Below are 12920 nucleotides of genomic sequence, written 5' to 3'. Positions count from 1 at the left end.
TATAATAAAAAAGAAAGGGTAAAATTGTCAACTGAAAGATTTACCACTTTGTGCTATTATATATATATATATATATTTGGCTGCTCTATCCTAATGGGCGCTAGTAGGATCAACGGCCATCTACTCCTACACATACACACACTTACGACAGGGTTCAATCCCACAACCTCCTCCCTTGATCGAGGGCTCTTTAAGCCGAAGCTGCCCCACCAATAGGCTATCCAAGTGTTCGTGTTGCATCTCTAATTTGCATATGTTCTTCCTAGTACTTCCATTGTCAATAGAAATTTCGCTCTACCCAAATACACTAAAGACTGAAAATTCTACATTTCCATTCATTTGGGTGACTAGTCATGTTGTAAATTTAACCCACTTGGTTGTTTCTTCTGTTTGTCAAGAGTGTCTTGTTAAAATTGTTTATTTCTTTTGCATCATATTGAACTTCCAATGCCCTACTTGAAATCTTGTTTCGTTGCTTGTTTAAGGGTGTCTCTAATTGCAAAAGCCTCCATTGTTTGGCTAAGCTTGAGATCATAGGGATCTTTTGGAGGAACAAGCAGAATAGCCTTGAGTGAACTCCACATCATACATGTGAGAACAACATTAACATATGGAGTATGGACATGAAACTTGGTTTAGTTTTACAGAATTCCAGGTTTGCTCAAAGGACTTAAAATGAAAAGAAAACCCATAAAGAAGGAGAAGAAGAAACATCATCTATTAAAAATTACTCTAAGAACACAATACATTATGTTAGATTTTAGAGTGGTTTACATCCCCCTCCCTTGTAGTTTGCGTTTATTCTACCCCCTCCCCTATGTTTTAAAAAATCCAACATACCTCCCCTGTCAGATAACTCGGTTATTAAACCGTTAGTTGTGGATGTTAAAGTACGATTCTACCCTTCTGCCTTTACCAAAATTTTTAGAGTGAAGAAAGAGCTAGGCACCGATTAACCGTGTGAAGCTTGGGTTTGCCGCAGTCAGTCTCCAATCACCGTCCGTCGCTACGCTTCTTGCCGTACAACTTTCGTCGATTGCAAGTGAGTGTGTGACATCCCTGGTAATGGTAAAGGCAGAAGGGTAGAATCGTACTTTAACATCCACAACTAACGGTATACTAACCGAGTTATCTGACAGGGGAGGTATGTGGGATTTTTTAAAACATAGGGGGGTTGGAATAAATGCAAACTACAAGGGAGGGGGATGTAAATCACTCTAGCTTTTATATCTATTTTTTTATATTTAAGTTTCAAAATGAAGTATTTCTTTTATGTGTTTTGATTGTCTTGTTATGGCGTGGGACCCTTGGGGTCAAGGTAATGAAAAATAGTCAATAATACCCTATGGGAGCCCTAAAGTCCCTTTATGGCCATTACTATGAGTAGAGAGGTGGAAAAAGAGAATTGATTGGGATTAATTTTATTTATGAAATTAATTCTTAATTCATATCATAGGTTATTGCCAAATGGAGGTAAATGGTTAGTATCATTATATGGGTGCCCTAAAATCCATTCATGATCACTACCATGAGTGAGAAGGTGGACTAAGGAATTGATTGGAATTAATTCAATTTATTGAATTAATTCTCAATTCATGTCCATATGACATCATTTTCCAATTAACTTACCATTAGTTGGAGGTTACTCTTGGGGGATCCACGAGGGTGCAAGGGTTCATTTTGGGTCTATACAAACCCAACCAAATACCTTGCAGAGACAGACATTCACATATTGACATTCTTTCCATTTCTACTTATTGCAACCATACAAGTCTTTCTCTTCCTTCCATTTTCTCTAAGTCTCGTGTAAAGTTAGAGGGTAGGCTATTGTGCTATAGCTTTTTGCTCCTAGAAGGTGTTGTTTTATGGTTGTCCTTGTTGGCAACCCGACCATGTGGTGGTGATGATGTGGTAAGTTTGGATGACGTGGATGGAAATGATGATGTGTTAGTGTCTAGTGTCACCGATGAGGTAACAGAGCTGCATGGTATGCATTGAGTAGTTTGATTCATCCTTAGTAAGTGGTGCGGGTTTCTGGGTCAAAACTGGTAAAATTGACCTATTTACGCTCGGGGCATTTTTGGTTTTGAAAATGACCTTTTTGGAAGACCACTTCTTCATAAAAAATATAGATTATAATTTATCTAGTCTAGTGCATCTGATTTCTTCCCATTCCGATACCATATAAAGAAGTTACGATATTTGTGATAGTCGAGGGAAATTTTGGCATTAAAGATGAATTTTTTAAAAGAAGTGTTCTACATGTAACAATACGAAAAAAAAATTTTATCTTTCCAACGGTTCTGATTTCATCGCGTTCCGTTTCCGTATGAGGAAGATACATCATTGGAAAATCTAAGGGCATTTTGGTCTTTTTATATGACTTAGTCAGATGATCGGGTATTCTGGAAAGTCATAGAGCGTCCAATCATGGTTCCAACACACTTCATTTCACCTCGATCAAATATTGTATGAAAAAATTACATGTATTTCCGTGAAGCCAGTTTGAAAAACCAAACCAGAAAATCAATAGATATGCTTAGGGGTGTCAATCGGCCGGGCCGGTTCGGTTTCGGTCAAGCTTAATCAGGCTTGAAGACTTTCAAAGGCTACACCTTGTCCGCCCATTTAACTAATCGGGCTTAGTTATTGAGGGCATGGTACACTTTATATTCGATCGGTCGGTCTCGGGCTATAATCGAGTTACCTTAATCGGGCTTTAGTCGGGCCTTAACCGGGCTATGGACATGTTTAATGTTAAACGGGCTTTAACAGGTTTTTAAACGGGCCCTCTTTAAAATGTGTTATTATATTCCGGCCCACTCATGCAAGCCCAAAAAAATGACAATAAATCAATAAATGATACTAAATATAACCATTATTTAAAATGTGAACATGTCTTTACTTTTATTTAAAATGTGAACATGTCTTTACTTTTTAGATTTTATTCTTTAATTTGGGGGGTAAAATAGGTATTTTACAATCATTAAAGGGTCGGGCCAAGTCGGTGCACAATAGGCCGGTCTCGGTCAGGCATTAATCGGTCGGTCTCAGTCCGGCGCCCGACGGTCCAAGTAGCAAAACCGAGATCGACCATTTATAAACGAGCCAGGCTCAAGCCCAACACGTTTAATAAATGATCCGGGCCGGGCCGATCTATAAACGGTCTGTCCCGATCGGTTTAGTCGGGTCGGGCCACGAATTGACACCCCTAGATATGCTCTCGGTGTTGGGTGGATTTTCCAAATTTTTATTTTGAAATTTCAGGAACTTTTATGTAATTTTGAGATTTTGAAGGTCTTAATTGATAAGGGATGTGTAGCACTGAAAATATGAAGGCAGGGGCTTATGTGTATATAAGAGAATCAGAATGATCCTTAATGCACTGCTTAGATTGAGCCATGTCGGTCAGATTCAGATCTAACGTCTCATGCAAGAGCTAGCGTTAAAGATGCTTATACGAGGATTCTCGTTGGTGGAGTGTATTATATAGAATGGATTGGTGCTTTACCTGATCATCTTTGCTATAGTGTTACGCATATGCAAAAAGGGTTGCAGATAGATGCCATTTAATTTGATCTCATGAGATCTAGATTAAACTAGATCTAAAGATCTTGATCCAACGGCTGTAATCTGTTTCAGCCTTCATGAGAGATAGCCGACAGCCACCGTATTTTGTGTTGATGTAGCCAATGGCACGTCGACAACGTATCTGACGATGTCAGCACCTGCGTCACGCAGACATCATCAATTGACTTGGTTATTCTAATCTTGCGGCTAAGATTTATTAACCATTTGAATAATTTAAAGGCTCAGATTAAAAGTGGATTTTGGATTAATCTGATGGCCCAGATTTTACCCCTATTGCGTGCACCGCCACCGTAACCTACGTCAACCTCTAAAGATTCTATTTTGAATGTTCTGGTTGGTCCAACTTCAAATGGCCATATGTTCCTCATCTTAACTCCGATTTGGGTGATTCAAGTTGGAGATTCTTCATCTCTCTGAGCTCTACACATCAGAGGGAAGAAATTAGGTAGAGGATTTTCTGAGGTGATCAGAAAAATGAGTTGAAGCTCGTGGAAGGCTAAGGGTTTGAATGAAAGACTTTCATCCTCTTGCACTTCATCCATAGCCCCCATTAGAGGCTTAGGAAGCTGCTGGAAACCAAGACAGAAAGTTCTATTGGTTGTTGCCAAGAGAAAGAAAAAGAAAATGGAAGAGAAGAGAAGAAGAGGGAAATAGTGAAGAGTTTTTCCCTCTCTTTGTGTGTGCCTTGAATGCCTCTCAAAAAATATTTTCTCAAATCCAATTAAGGGAGTTTGATGGTTCTTGTTAAGAATACTATTTCTCCATTAAAGTTTTATTTACAAGGAAGACTAAAAGTAGAGAGAAGAGAGAGAGAGAGAGAGAGAGAGAGAGGAGTGTGTGTGTGAATGTGAATGCCATTGTTGCTCCATGAAAGTAAAGACAATGAGAAAAGAAAGAAAGAAGAAGAAGAACCTAGAATTTGGTTCTTGTGAGTTGTTTCAAGAAACCCAAGTGCCAACTGGGGTTGAATCCTTGGCGGCACCGACAACGTGGTTATGGTCCGCATCAAGTGGAGATCGACATTATTGCATCTCCGACAGTTACTCCTTACCAAGATAACCTCACTTTTGTCAAATTTTCATTATTATAAATCATTGTAGGCTAGATATTTGATAAAATGTCTAAGTGATAGTTGTTGTCTATTTGGGTGCAAATTTACATGTATGAGTGCTTCACTATAGGGCATTGTCATAAGCCTAACTTTATTTTTTTTTTTGGTGTTCAGTGGATGCTGGACACAAGGGCTATGTGTTCCTTAGTAGTTACAACTACCTAAACCTATTTGCCGTGAGTGTGGCCTCTCATATCATTCTGAGAAAACTATGGTGAAGACCTAGCCATTGTATGTTATTGGTGGAAACTGGGAATCTGTTCCATTGGTTATTGGTGCAGTCATAATTAGTATTGAGTAAATACTGAGACTGATAGTGGGCATTACTCCCTACATGTAGGCAATTTGCCACAACACGTATTTCTTGTGTTGTAGATGTGTATGCTCCTATTTGTATTGTAGATTGGAGTGCTTGGCTGCAGAATGGGTGTGTACAACTAGTAGACCTGACCACTTGGTGGTGCAGTGTGGATGTGCATATGACTGTGTATGTATGTGACAGTGATTATCGCGTGAGGTTTATGAGACAGCTCTGGGCAGTAATACAGGTTATGTGAGTAAGTTCTATGTAACAGTAAGAATGGTCAGTAGTATACATTGCAGCTCTGGGCAGCATCAGAAGACTGTGCTATTGAAGTGCAAATAGTGATTGCCACATCATGAGTACAATTGGAAAATAAAAAAATATTTGGCACACTGATTCACCCCTCTCTCAGTATCAATCGGGACCCAACAGAAGGGACTAAAAGAACTGCCTCATCTTCTAATGGGAGGTTGTTTTATCTTAGAGGTAGAAGTACAGAACAACTCTTAGCAGTAGAGGGCATCAATTACCTTAAAGGTAGCACTACAAGTGTGGCTCAACCTCAATTATGTTCGAAGTTTCTTCAGTTATTATGGTGGTGATTCAACATCTATTTTAAATTTTTCTCATCTCATTTTATATAAGGATCAGCACCACAACAACATAGTTTCTACTACAAAAGATTTGTATTGCAATTTGTATTTTGTAAGAGATTGTAATACAATTACCCAACACATTACAATCAATCATGACAAAACGAGGGACTGTCATGAATGAAAATTGAGAAAACTATGACGAAACACGGGTCACCATGATCTTTGAGACAACCATGACCAAACAAGGGCCGTCATAGTCTTTAAGACAATCTTGACAAAGCACGGTCTGTCATGATCTTTGTTAATCTACTTGACATAACTAAGTCATGTCTGAACTTGTTTGATCTGTTTGAGATATCCTTCCTCTTCCATTGATGCTCATTTTATAGTCTGAATTTCTACAATGCAATAACCCACTTGAAAAGTTATAACTGCTTGACCCACTTGAAATTGCATACTCCCTTGATCTTCATCCTTAGATTACTGAGTGTAGCTTGATCGATCAGAATAATTGGTTAGTCTGACCATATTTGGTTAGCCTGGTTGTTCAATTTGACTGACTAACTCTTTAACACTAGGTCATCAATTGTCAGTCAACTCCTTAACACAGTCGATCAATCGATCGACATTAGATCAGTGAATCCCTTAGCACATGCTCTTTTTCCTGTAGGCCAGATTGGCCGAAATGGGGTACCAACACCTCCCCATCTCAACCTTTGAATTTCTCCTCCATTCTTCACTTCTTTAAGCAATATTTGAGAAATAATCGAAGTTTTTTCTAGTTTAAAGATGTTACGAAGAGCAATGGGGCGAAAGTCAAACTCCAAATCCCTTCTTTAATGGAGTTTAATGATTCAAGGAGTAGCAACACTACCTGTGATGCTTTAAACTTACAACGCACGATTGAATTTGGGGGTTTTAAAATGGAAGGGTAAAATAGTAAGTTGTCATTTAGAAATAGCAGCCACACCATGTCATCACTTAACGCTTTTCCTCTAACATAATGGATTTAAGTGTAATTTCGTTTATAAATGAGGGATGTACTCGATATTGTTAGCAAACTAGAAACTTATCAAACATAGATTTTAAAGGGGCCTCTTACTGAAGGAAGGGGCATCGGAAATTCCAAGCTTAAGTTTTTATGTTTTCGTTTCTATTTTTGAGTTTTTAAGAGTAATCAATTTGTAACCAACGTAAGCTGTATTTCTTCCTCAATTGTGCTTGTGTCCTTTATGTAAGTTTTCTTATACTAAGTTTCTTTTTACTTTCATGTTGTATAACTCTTGCTACAAATCTCTTTAAACAAGAAATTGCACATTTTAATGAATTATTAGAGATTTCTTATTCTCGTATTGATTTTTATTTATTCTTTTATCATAAAGATCCATCTTTTCGTAGTTCTCTATTAGAGAAGAGACAACTGTCATGGTTAATCTTATCTATAAGCAAAAGCCTCTCGTACAAACTGTACTTATACTTGCTATTTGATTGTTCTTGATCTTCTTGAATCTCGAGGAAAATTATCTTTTAGCACCCCTAAATTTTAATTGGAAAATTTACATCCACCTCCCCTCGTGTTTGCCCTTATTACATCCACCCCCTTTGTGTTTCATTTGTTACAAATAAATCCACCCAACCTAACACCGTGAGTGAAGTGTTAGTTTTTTAAATAAAAAAGACTTTTTTACCCTTATTGTATCTTGAACTAAAAATTTTAAGTCTAAAGATCATTCTACCCTTATTACATTTTCAAACCTAAAATCCCTATAACTCCAAATCCGAATCTCTAAATCCCCAAATCCTATTCCTCCATGTCCACTACGACCGCCCATGCCTCTTGCTCTTTGAACCTACTATTTCCCAATCCTTCTTCTTCATGCAAATAAACTTGTTAACCATTTTTGCGGTTGAAGCCCAACAAACCCACAAGCTTCTTTACAGGGGATGAATTGGTTGGTGATGGCCGGTTACCAGAATTGGAACCTCTGATTGGTGGCTGGGTTTTTTTCAGTATGATATGAAGACACAGTGATAGGGGTGATTCAATGCGTGATTCAAAGGAGTGGGGGTTACCAGCCAGGTAAAATGGGACTTGAGGTGAAAAAAATCTCTAATTTGCATATGTTCTTCTAGTACTTCCTTTTAATTACTTGAACACCCCCTCCATCTCCCACTCTCTCCTCTACAGATGGTAAGCCGATGGCTGCATCATCTCTTTATTAAAGTAAAACATCCTACCAAGAATTGAACTATTAAATTCATATCTCTCTAACGAGAAACTTCCTTTTTATATAGATTCCTTATATCTAATGCATATCTCTTCCTCCCTTAATTATAGAAACTAAATCTATTTTTTCATCTCTTTCTTCTAACCTTTATAATAGGAAATCTCCTTAGATCTCTCCACTGAAACCTTCTATGGAGAGGGGGAGGTGACTAGGTTAGTTTTAAAAGGAAAAAAAGAATAGAGAATGCCGGTTATGAAATTCATATAAAGTTGTTGGTTGTTGGTAGCTCTTGATAGATTAATATGGAGGCAGCGGAGATGGGGAAGACGATTTAGAGAAAAAATAATCCTAGACCACCACCACCGATGATGGGCAGCCATGATCATGATCCGCTGTTTCTGTCCGAAGAAGTATGGATTAACGTGTTATCGAGGCTACCTATGAAGACCCTATTGAGATTCAGGTGCGTATGTAAATTATGGCGTTATCTCATCTCTGATGATCCTCACTTTGTTCACCTCCACTCTCGTCATCATTCCAAATCCAAATCCGAACCATGTCTTTTCTTCGTCTCGTTAACTCCTCGCGAAGAATGGGAAAAGCATAGAGAAGAAGGAACCCAATAAGCATATTTGAATTCAAGTCTAAGACACTTTTACCTTTTGTGATACCTACTCATTTCGATCTAATTTGCATTCAAGACTCTGATATCATTCATATCTGTAATCCCAGTACACATGAATTCATTACATTACCAAAACCTCCTCGTACCTCCTTCTCATCTTGTGGGCCTGATGGCTCGGTGGGTTTCGGATATGTTAGCTCGACTGACGAGTACAAAGTAGTTCGTTTGATTCCACCCGTATATGGCCTTGGAGGAAGTCGTCGTAGATTCACTACTAAATGTCTTGTCTTTACAATCTCTGGAATGGGGACTTTCTTAAGGAGAAGAAACAGAAGAACAAGAAGAAGAAGGTAAGCCAGTGCTATTGTTGGTTTTTCTTAATCCCTACTGCTTTTCCGTTTCAAGAAAACTCCTATCTAATAGGAGTGGCAGTTCTCTCACTGAATCGGCGCTATTGTTGGTTTTCCACAACTCAAACTTCTACAAACTTGCAATTGATCAAACCCTTCCTTTAAAACTATAAGCTTTAGGGATGACAATGGGGCAGGTTAAATTGGAACATCGCCATTCATAATTAGAGGATTGTGCTCAACCCAATTGGGTTTCAGACTTTCAGGCCACATTCAGTGTGGATATAAGTACGGGCCTCTATTATTCATTGCCTACATATCCAATCTTTCTTCGTCCACACCCTTTTCCCCCGGGTTCTTCTTTCATTGAGTTTCTTCTCATAAACTGTGGAAACAAACTCAATCACATACATTTGAAAAACATAACAACAAAAGTTATTTAAAAGAATATTTGTGAAAACAAAAAATATCAATGAATTTTTTGGTCCCCTCTAACATACCATGATCATTTATTCTTAATCATCATATCTTTGCAGCAATTCCAATTTTTTCCACAAGATCAAGAAATAAATCAATATCTGGTACCTAACAAACTTATCAAGGTCCAATAATATTGAGTTGAACACACTGATCAAGGGTAGAATGCAAAACGATCACAATACTTGGTATATATATATATATATATATATATATATATATATATGTATCAACAAATAATGACACTAAATTAAAACTTACCAGGTTCCAGATCACGGTGAATGATTCCATGTGATTGCAAGCACTCCATTGCCCGAGCAATATCAAGCGCAAAACTGATGAACTGATGATACACACAATAAGCGTTGTTAGATGCTTTATAAGGTCCCAAGCACATGAGATGAAATTTTATAAACCACTAAGACCAAACATAGATGGAGAGAAGAAAACAAATCTCAAAAGGAAATGACAATAAATTACACAGAACTATTATTTAAAAACTACCACTTTAACTAAGTTTTTGTCTTAAATTTTGGACAACATTTCAACTTCTCTTGCAAACCGTGCTTCTCTCTTAGCAATCTCCTCCAGATTGTCCCCTCTATGGACAATTTTGATAGCAACATTCTGGTTTTCATACCTAAGTAGAAAAACTGAGTGAGATAACTATAACGCAAATACCTGAGTAGAAAAACAGAGTAAGATAACCAGAAAATAAAATTAAAAACAAGAAAATTCTAATCAATAAGAAAACCCCAAGTAAATGTATGTAAGCAACATCAATTTCTCCTGAGGGAAAAAAATAGGATACGCAAAATGTACGGACTTTGAGGTCTGCTCTAGGGAGTGATGTAACTCAAGTTCGACAAGCCTGAAGCAATCAAAAAATTATGATCTGCTCTAGAGAGTGATCTAACTCAAGTTCAACAAGACTCAAGCAATCAAAAAATTAGGGGAATGGAAGAAGGTTTAGAAATTAAAGGATCCACAAAACAGATTTGGGGAAATTCTCGCTGAAGAACCGTAACTTTCGAACACTGAAAAGCTAATGTCTCCAAGAAGATTCCCGAAAGTATATCACCAAAACCCCAATCACAATAAAAGGCAGGAAATTCAAGTTGAAACAGGTGCCATTGTCGGTCAAAAAAGAAAAAAATTGAAGGAAATGATAAGGAACACAAATCCATTTTTGACTTACTTTCCTTCATATACTTTGGCATGAGCTCCCTCTCCAATTATGGGTCCAACAAAAAGATGTCTGGGATCGATCAACCAATATCTAAGTATCTTGTAAACAATATGAAATAACAAAGGACCCATCTAAACTCAAATCACGTAATAGAAAACCACATAAACACTCAGATCTGCAATCAAACTCGAGAAGGAGTGGAGAAGCTACCTGTGAACTGGAAGAGAGTATAGCCCTAGAGCTGTTGGTATTGTTGTAGATCTAGATTCCGAAAAACCTTGATCGAACCTTGCAAAAAAATTTCGGTAGATGTAGGATTTCCCTAAAAAATAACTCTCACAGCTTCAATTTGAAGACAAAAAAAAAAACCTTCTCTAAAGAAAAATAGGACCGAAACTTGCAGTAGATTGAAGGAGGTCTTCAATTGTCCCTTGCAGCATATCCATGGAAGAAGTTCTTGGCAGTCGAGACTCACGAGAGGCAGAGTAGGGGAGAGAAAATATGAAAAAGTGAGAGAGAGAGAGAAAAAGAAAAAGAGAAGAATAAAGGAAAGAGGTAGAGAAAAAAAGAGAAATATGAATAAAGAAAGAAAGGTTTGCGGATAGATTTGTTTACCAGTAACAAAGAATTTGGGTTTCATCGTTACATTAGTTACTTAATAAGAAAAAAAACAATACGTTAAAGATGGAAGGAGATAACATAATATGGAGAGAAACGATAGAGTTGGATTTGTAATAAGATTAAAAAAATAATTGAGTTTAATTTATTGATGAAGGGAATCAAAAACTGAAAAAAGAAAAAGATAAAGATATGAGCAATATAATATTAAAACAGAAAAAGTAAGATATAATAATTCAGAAAAAGATTAGTCACAAAGTATGAATACATGCACTTATATAATAGTATGATATATATATATATATATATATATATTAAAAAACAAAAAAGAAAAAAAGAATAGGCAAAATCATGTGAAAATAGGAGAGAGAAAGATAAATAATATTAAGTATTATAATAATATAAAGAGTACTAGCAATTTAATAAAATAAAAATGAAGAAAAAGAAGACATAATGAAGAAAAAATGATAAAATCGTCATGTGAGAGATTTGCCACTTCGCTTGAATGGGCAAAATCGTGTGAAGGGAAGGAGAGAGAAAGATAAATAGTATTAAGCATTATAAAAATACAATAATATAAAGGGTATCAGCAATTTTAAAAAAAAAAAAATGAAGAGAAATAAGACATAATGAATAAAAAATGATAAAATTGTCAAATGAAAGATTTGCCACTTTGTGCTTGAATAGGCAAAATCGTGTGAAAGTAGGAGAAAGAAAGATAAATAGTATTAAGTATTATAAAAATATAATAATATAAAGGGTACCGGCAATTTAAAAAAATTAAAAATGAAGAAAAAGAAGACATAATGAAGAAGAAAGGATAAAATTGTCAAGTGAAAGATTTGCCACTTCGTGCTTTTATTAAAAAAAAATGAAGAGAAAGAAGACATAATGAAGAATAAAGGATAAAATTGTCAAGTGAAAGATTTGCTGCTTCATACTATTATATATATATATATATATTTGCTACTCTATCCTAATGGGAGCTAGTAGAATCAACGGCCATCTACTCCTACACATACACGCACTTACGACAGGGTTTAATCCCACAACCTCCTCCCTTGATTGAGGGCTCTTCAAGCCGAAGCTAACCCACCACTAGGCTATCCTAGTGTCCTAGTTGCATCTCTAATTTGCATATGTTCCTCCTAGTACTTTCTTTTTCGAAAGAAATTTCACTCTACCCAAATACACCAAAGACTGGAAAATCTACATTTCCATTCATTTGGGTGACTAGTCGTGTTGTAAATTTAACCCACTTGGTTGTTTCTTCTGTTTGTCAAGAGGAGAAATAGTGTCCTGTTAAAATTGTTTATTTCTTTTGCATCATATTGAACTTCCAATGCCCCGCTTGAAATTTAGTTGCCTTGCTTGTTTAAGGGTGTCTCTAATTGCAAGAGCCTCCATTGTTTGGTTGAACTTGAGATCATGGGGATCTTTTGGAGAAACAAGCAAAATAGCCTTGAATGAACTCCACATCATACATGTGAGAACAACATTAACATATGGAGTATGGACATGAAACTTGGTTTAGTTTTACAGAATTCCAGGTTTGTGCTATCAGCATTTTACCTAAATCTCTTCTCATTATTGCCCCTTTTTTTGTTAATTCTTTTTTTTTCTTCTTTTTTTTTTTTTTTGTTAATTCACAAAGAAGCTTTCGCATCTTTTGGAATTTTTCTATTTTTACTTTTTTTCTCTTCCCAATCTTACTTCTTTTGCTTCCATCCCTCTCTGCCTATACATTTGGGCCATTCAGACGATAGGTCGAAGTCTGAAACACGGAAACAAATTTGTCCTCTTGTTTGTCAAAAATTGGTAACAGAAACAA

The 12920-nt window shown here is 36.6% G+C and overlaps 1 protein-coding gene across 6 annotated transcripts in view; it reads right to left on the bottom strand.

The window, feature by feature from the left end:
* LOC122076710 overlaps nt 1–11090 on the bottom strand; it is a 33141-nt gene extending 22051 nt beyond the window's left edge. For 3 of the 6 annotated variants that reach the window (XR_006139563.1, XM_042642178.1, XM_042642179.1), the window contains exons 1-5: nt 10869–11087; nt 10682–10793; nt 10481–10540; nt 9812–9922; nt 9544–9625 (exon numbers count right to left, since the gene is read on the bottom strand). Coding sequence is in view for 4 of the 6 variants with exons in the window: in XM_042642178.1 (XP_042498112.1) it covers nt 9544–9625; nt 9812–9922; nt 10481–10540; nt 10682–10793; nt 10869–10917 (414 nt within the window). In the remaining 2 variants the exon portion in view is untranslated. Of the gene's footprint in view, nt 1–9543; nt 9626–9786; nt 9923–10480; nt 10541–10681; nt 10794–10868 lie in introns of those variants that run through there. The other 3 variants (XM_042642177.1, XM_042642180.1, XR_006139564.1) reach the window with 3 other exon arrangements.
* Nucleotides 11091–12920: the final 1830 nt, after the last annotated feature.

The sequence above is a fragment of the Macadamia integrifolia genome, chromosome 4 (assembly GCF_013358625.1).
Source record: "Macadamia integrifolia cultivar HAES 741 chromosome 4, SCU_Mint_v3, whole genome shotgun sequence".
NCBI lineage: Eukaryota > Viridiplantae > Streptophyta > Magnoliopsida > Proteales > Proteaceae > Macadamia > Macadamia integrifolia.
Note: the sequence above shows the minus strand (reverse complement) of the source record. Positions and strands in the feature narration are given on the sequence as shown.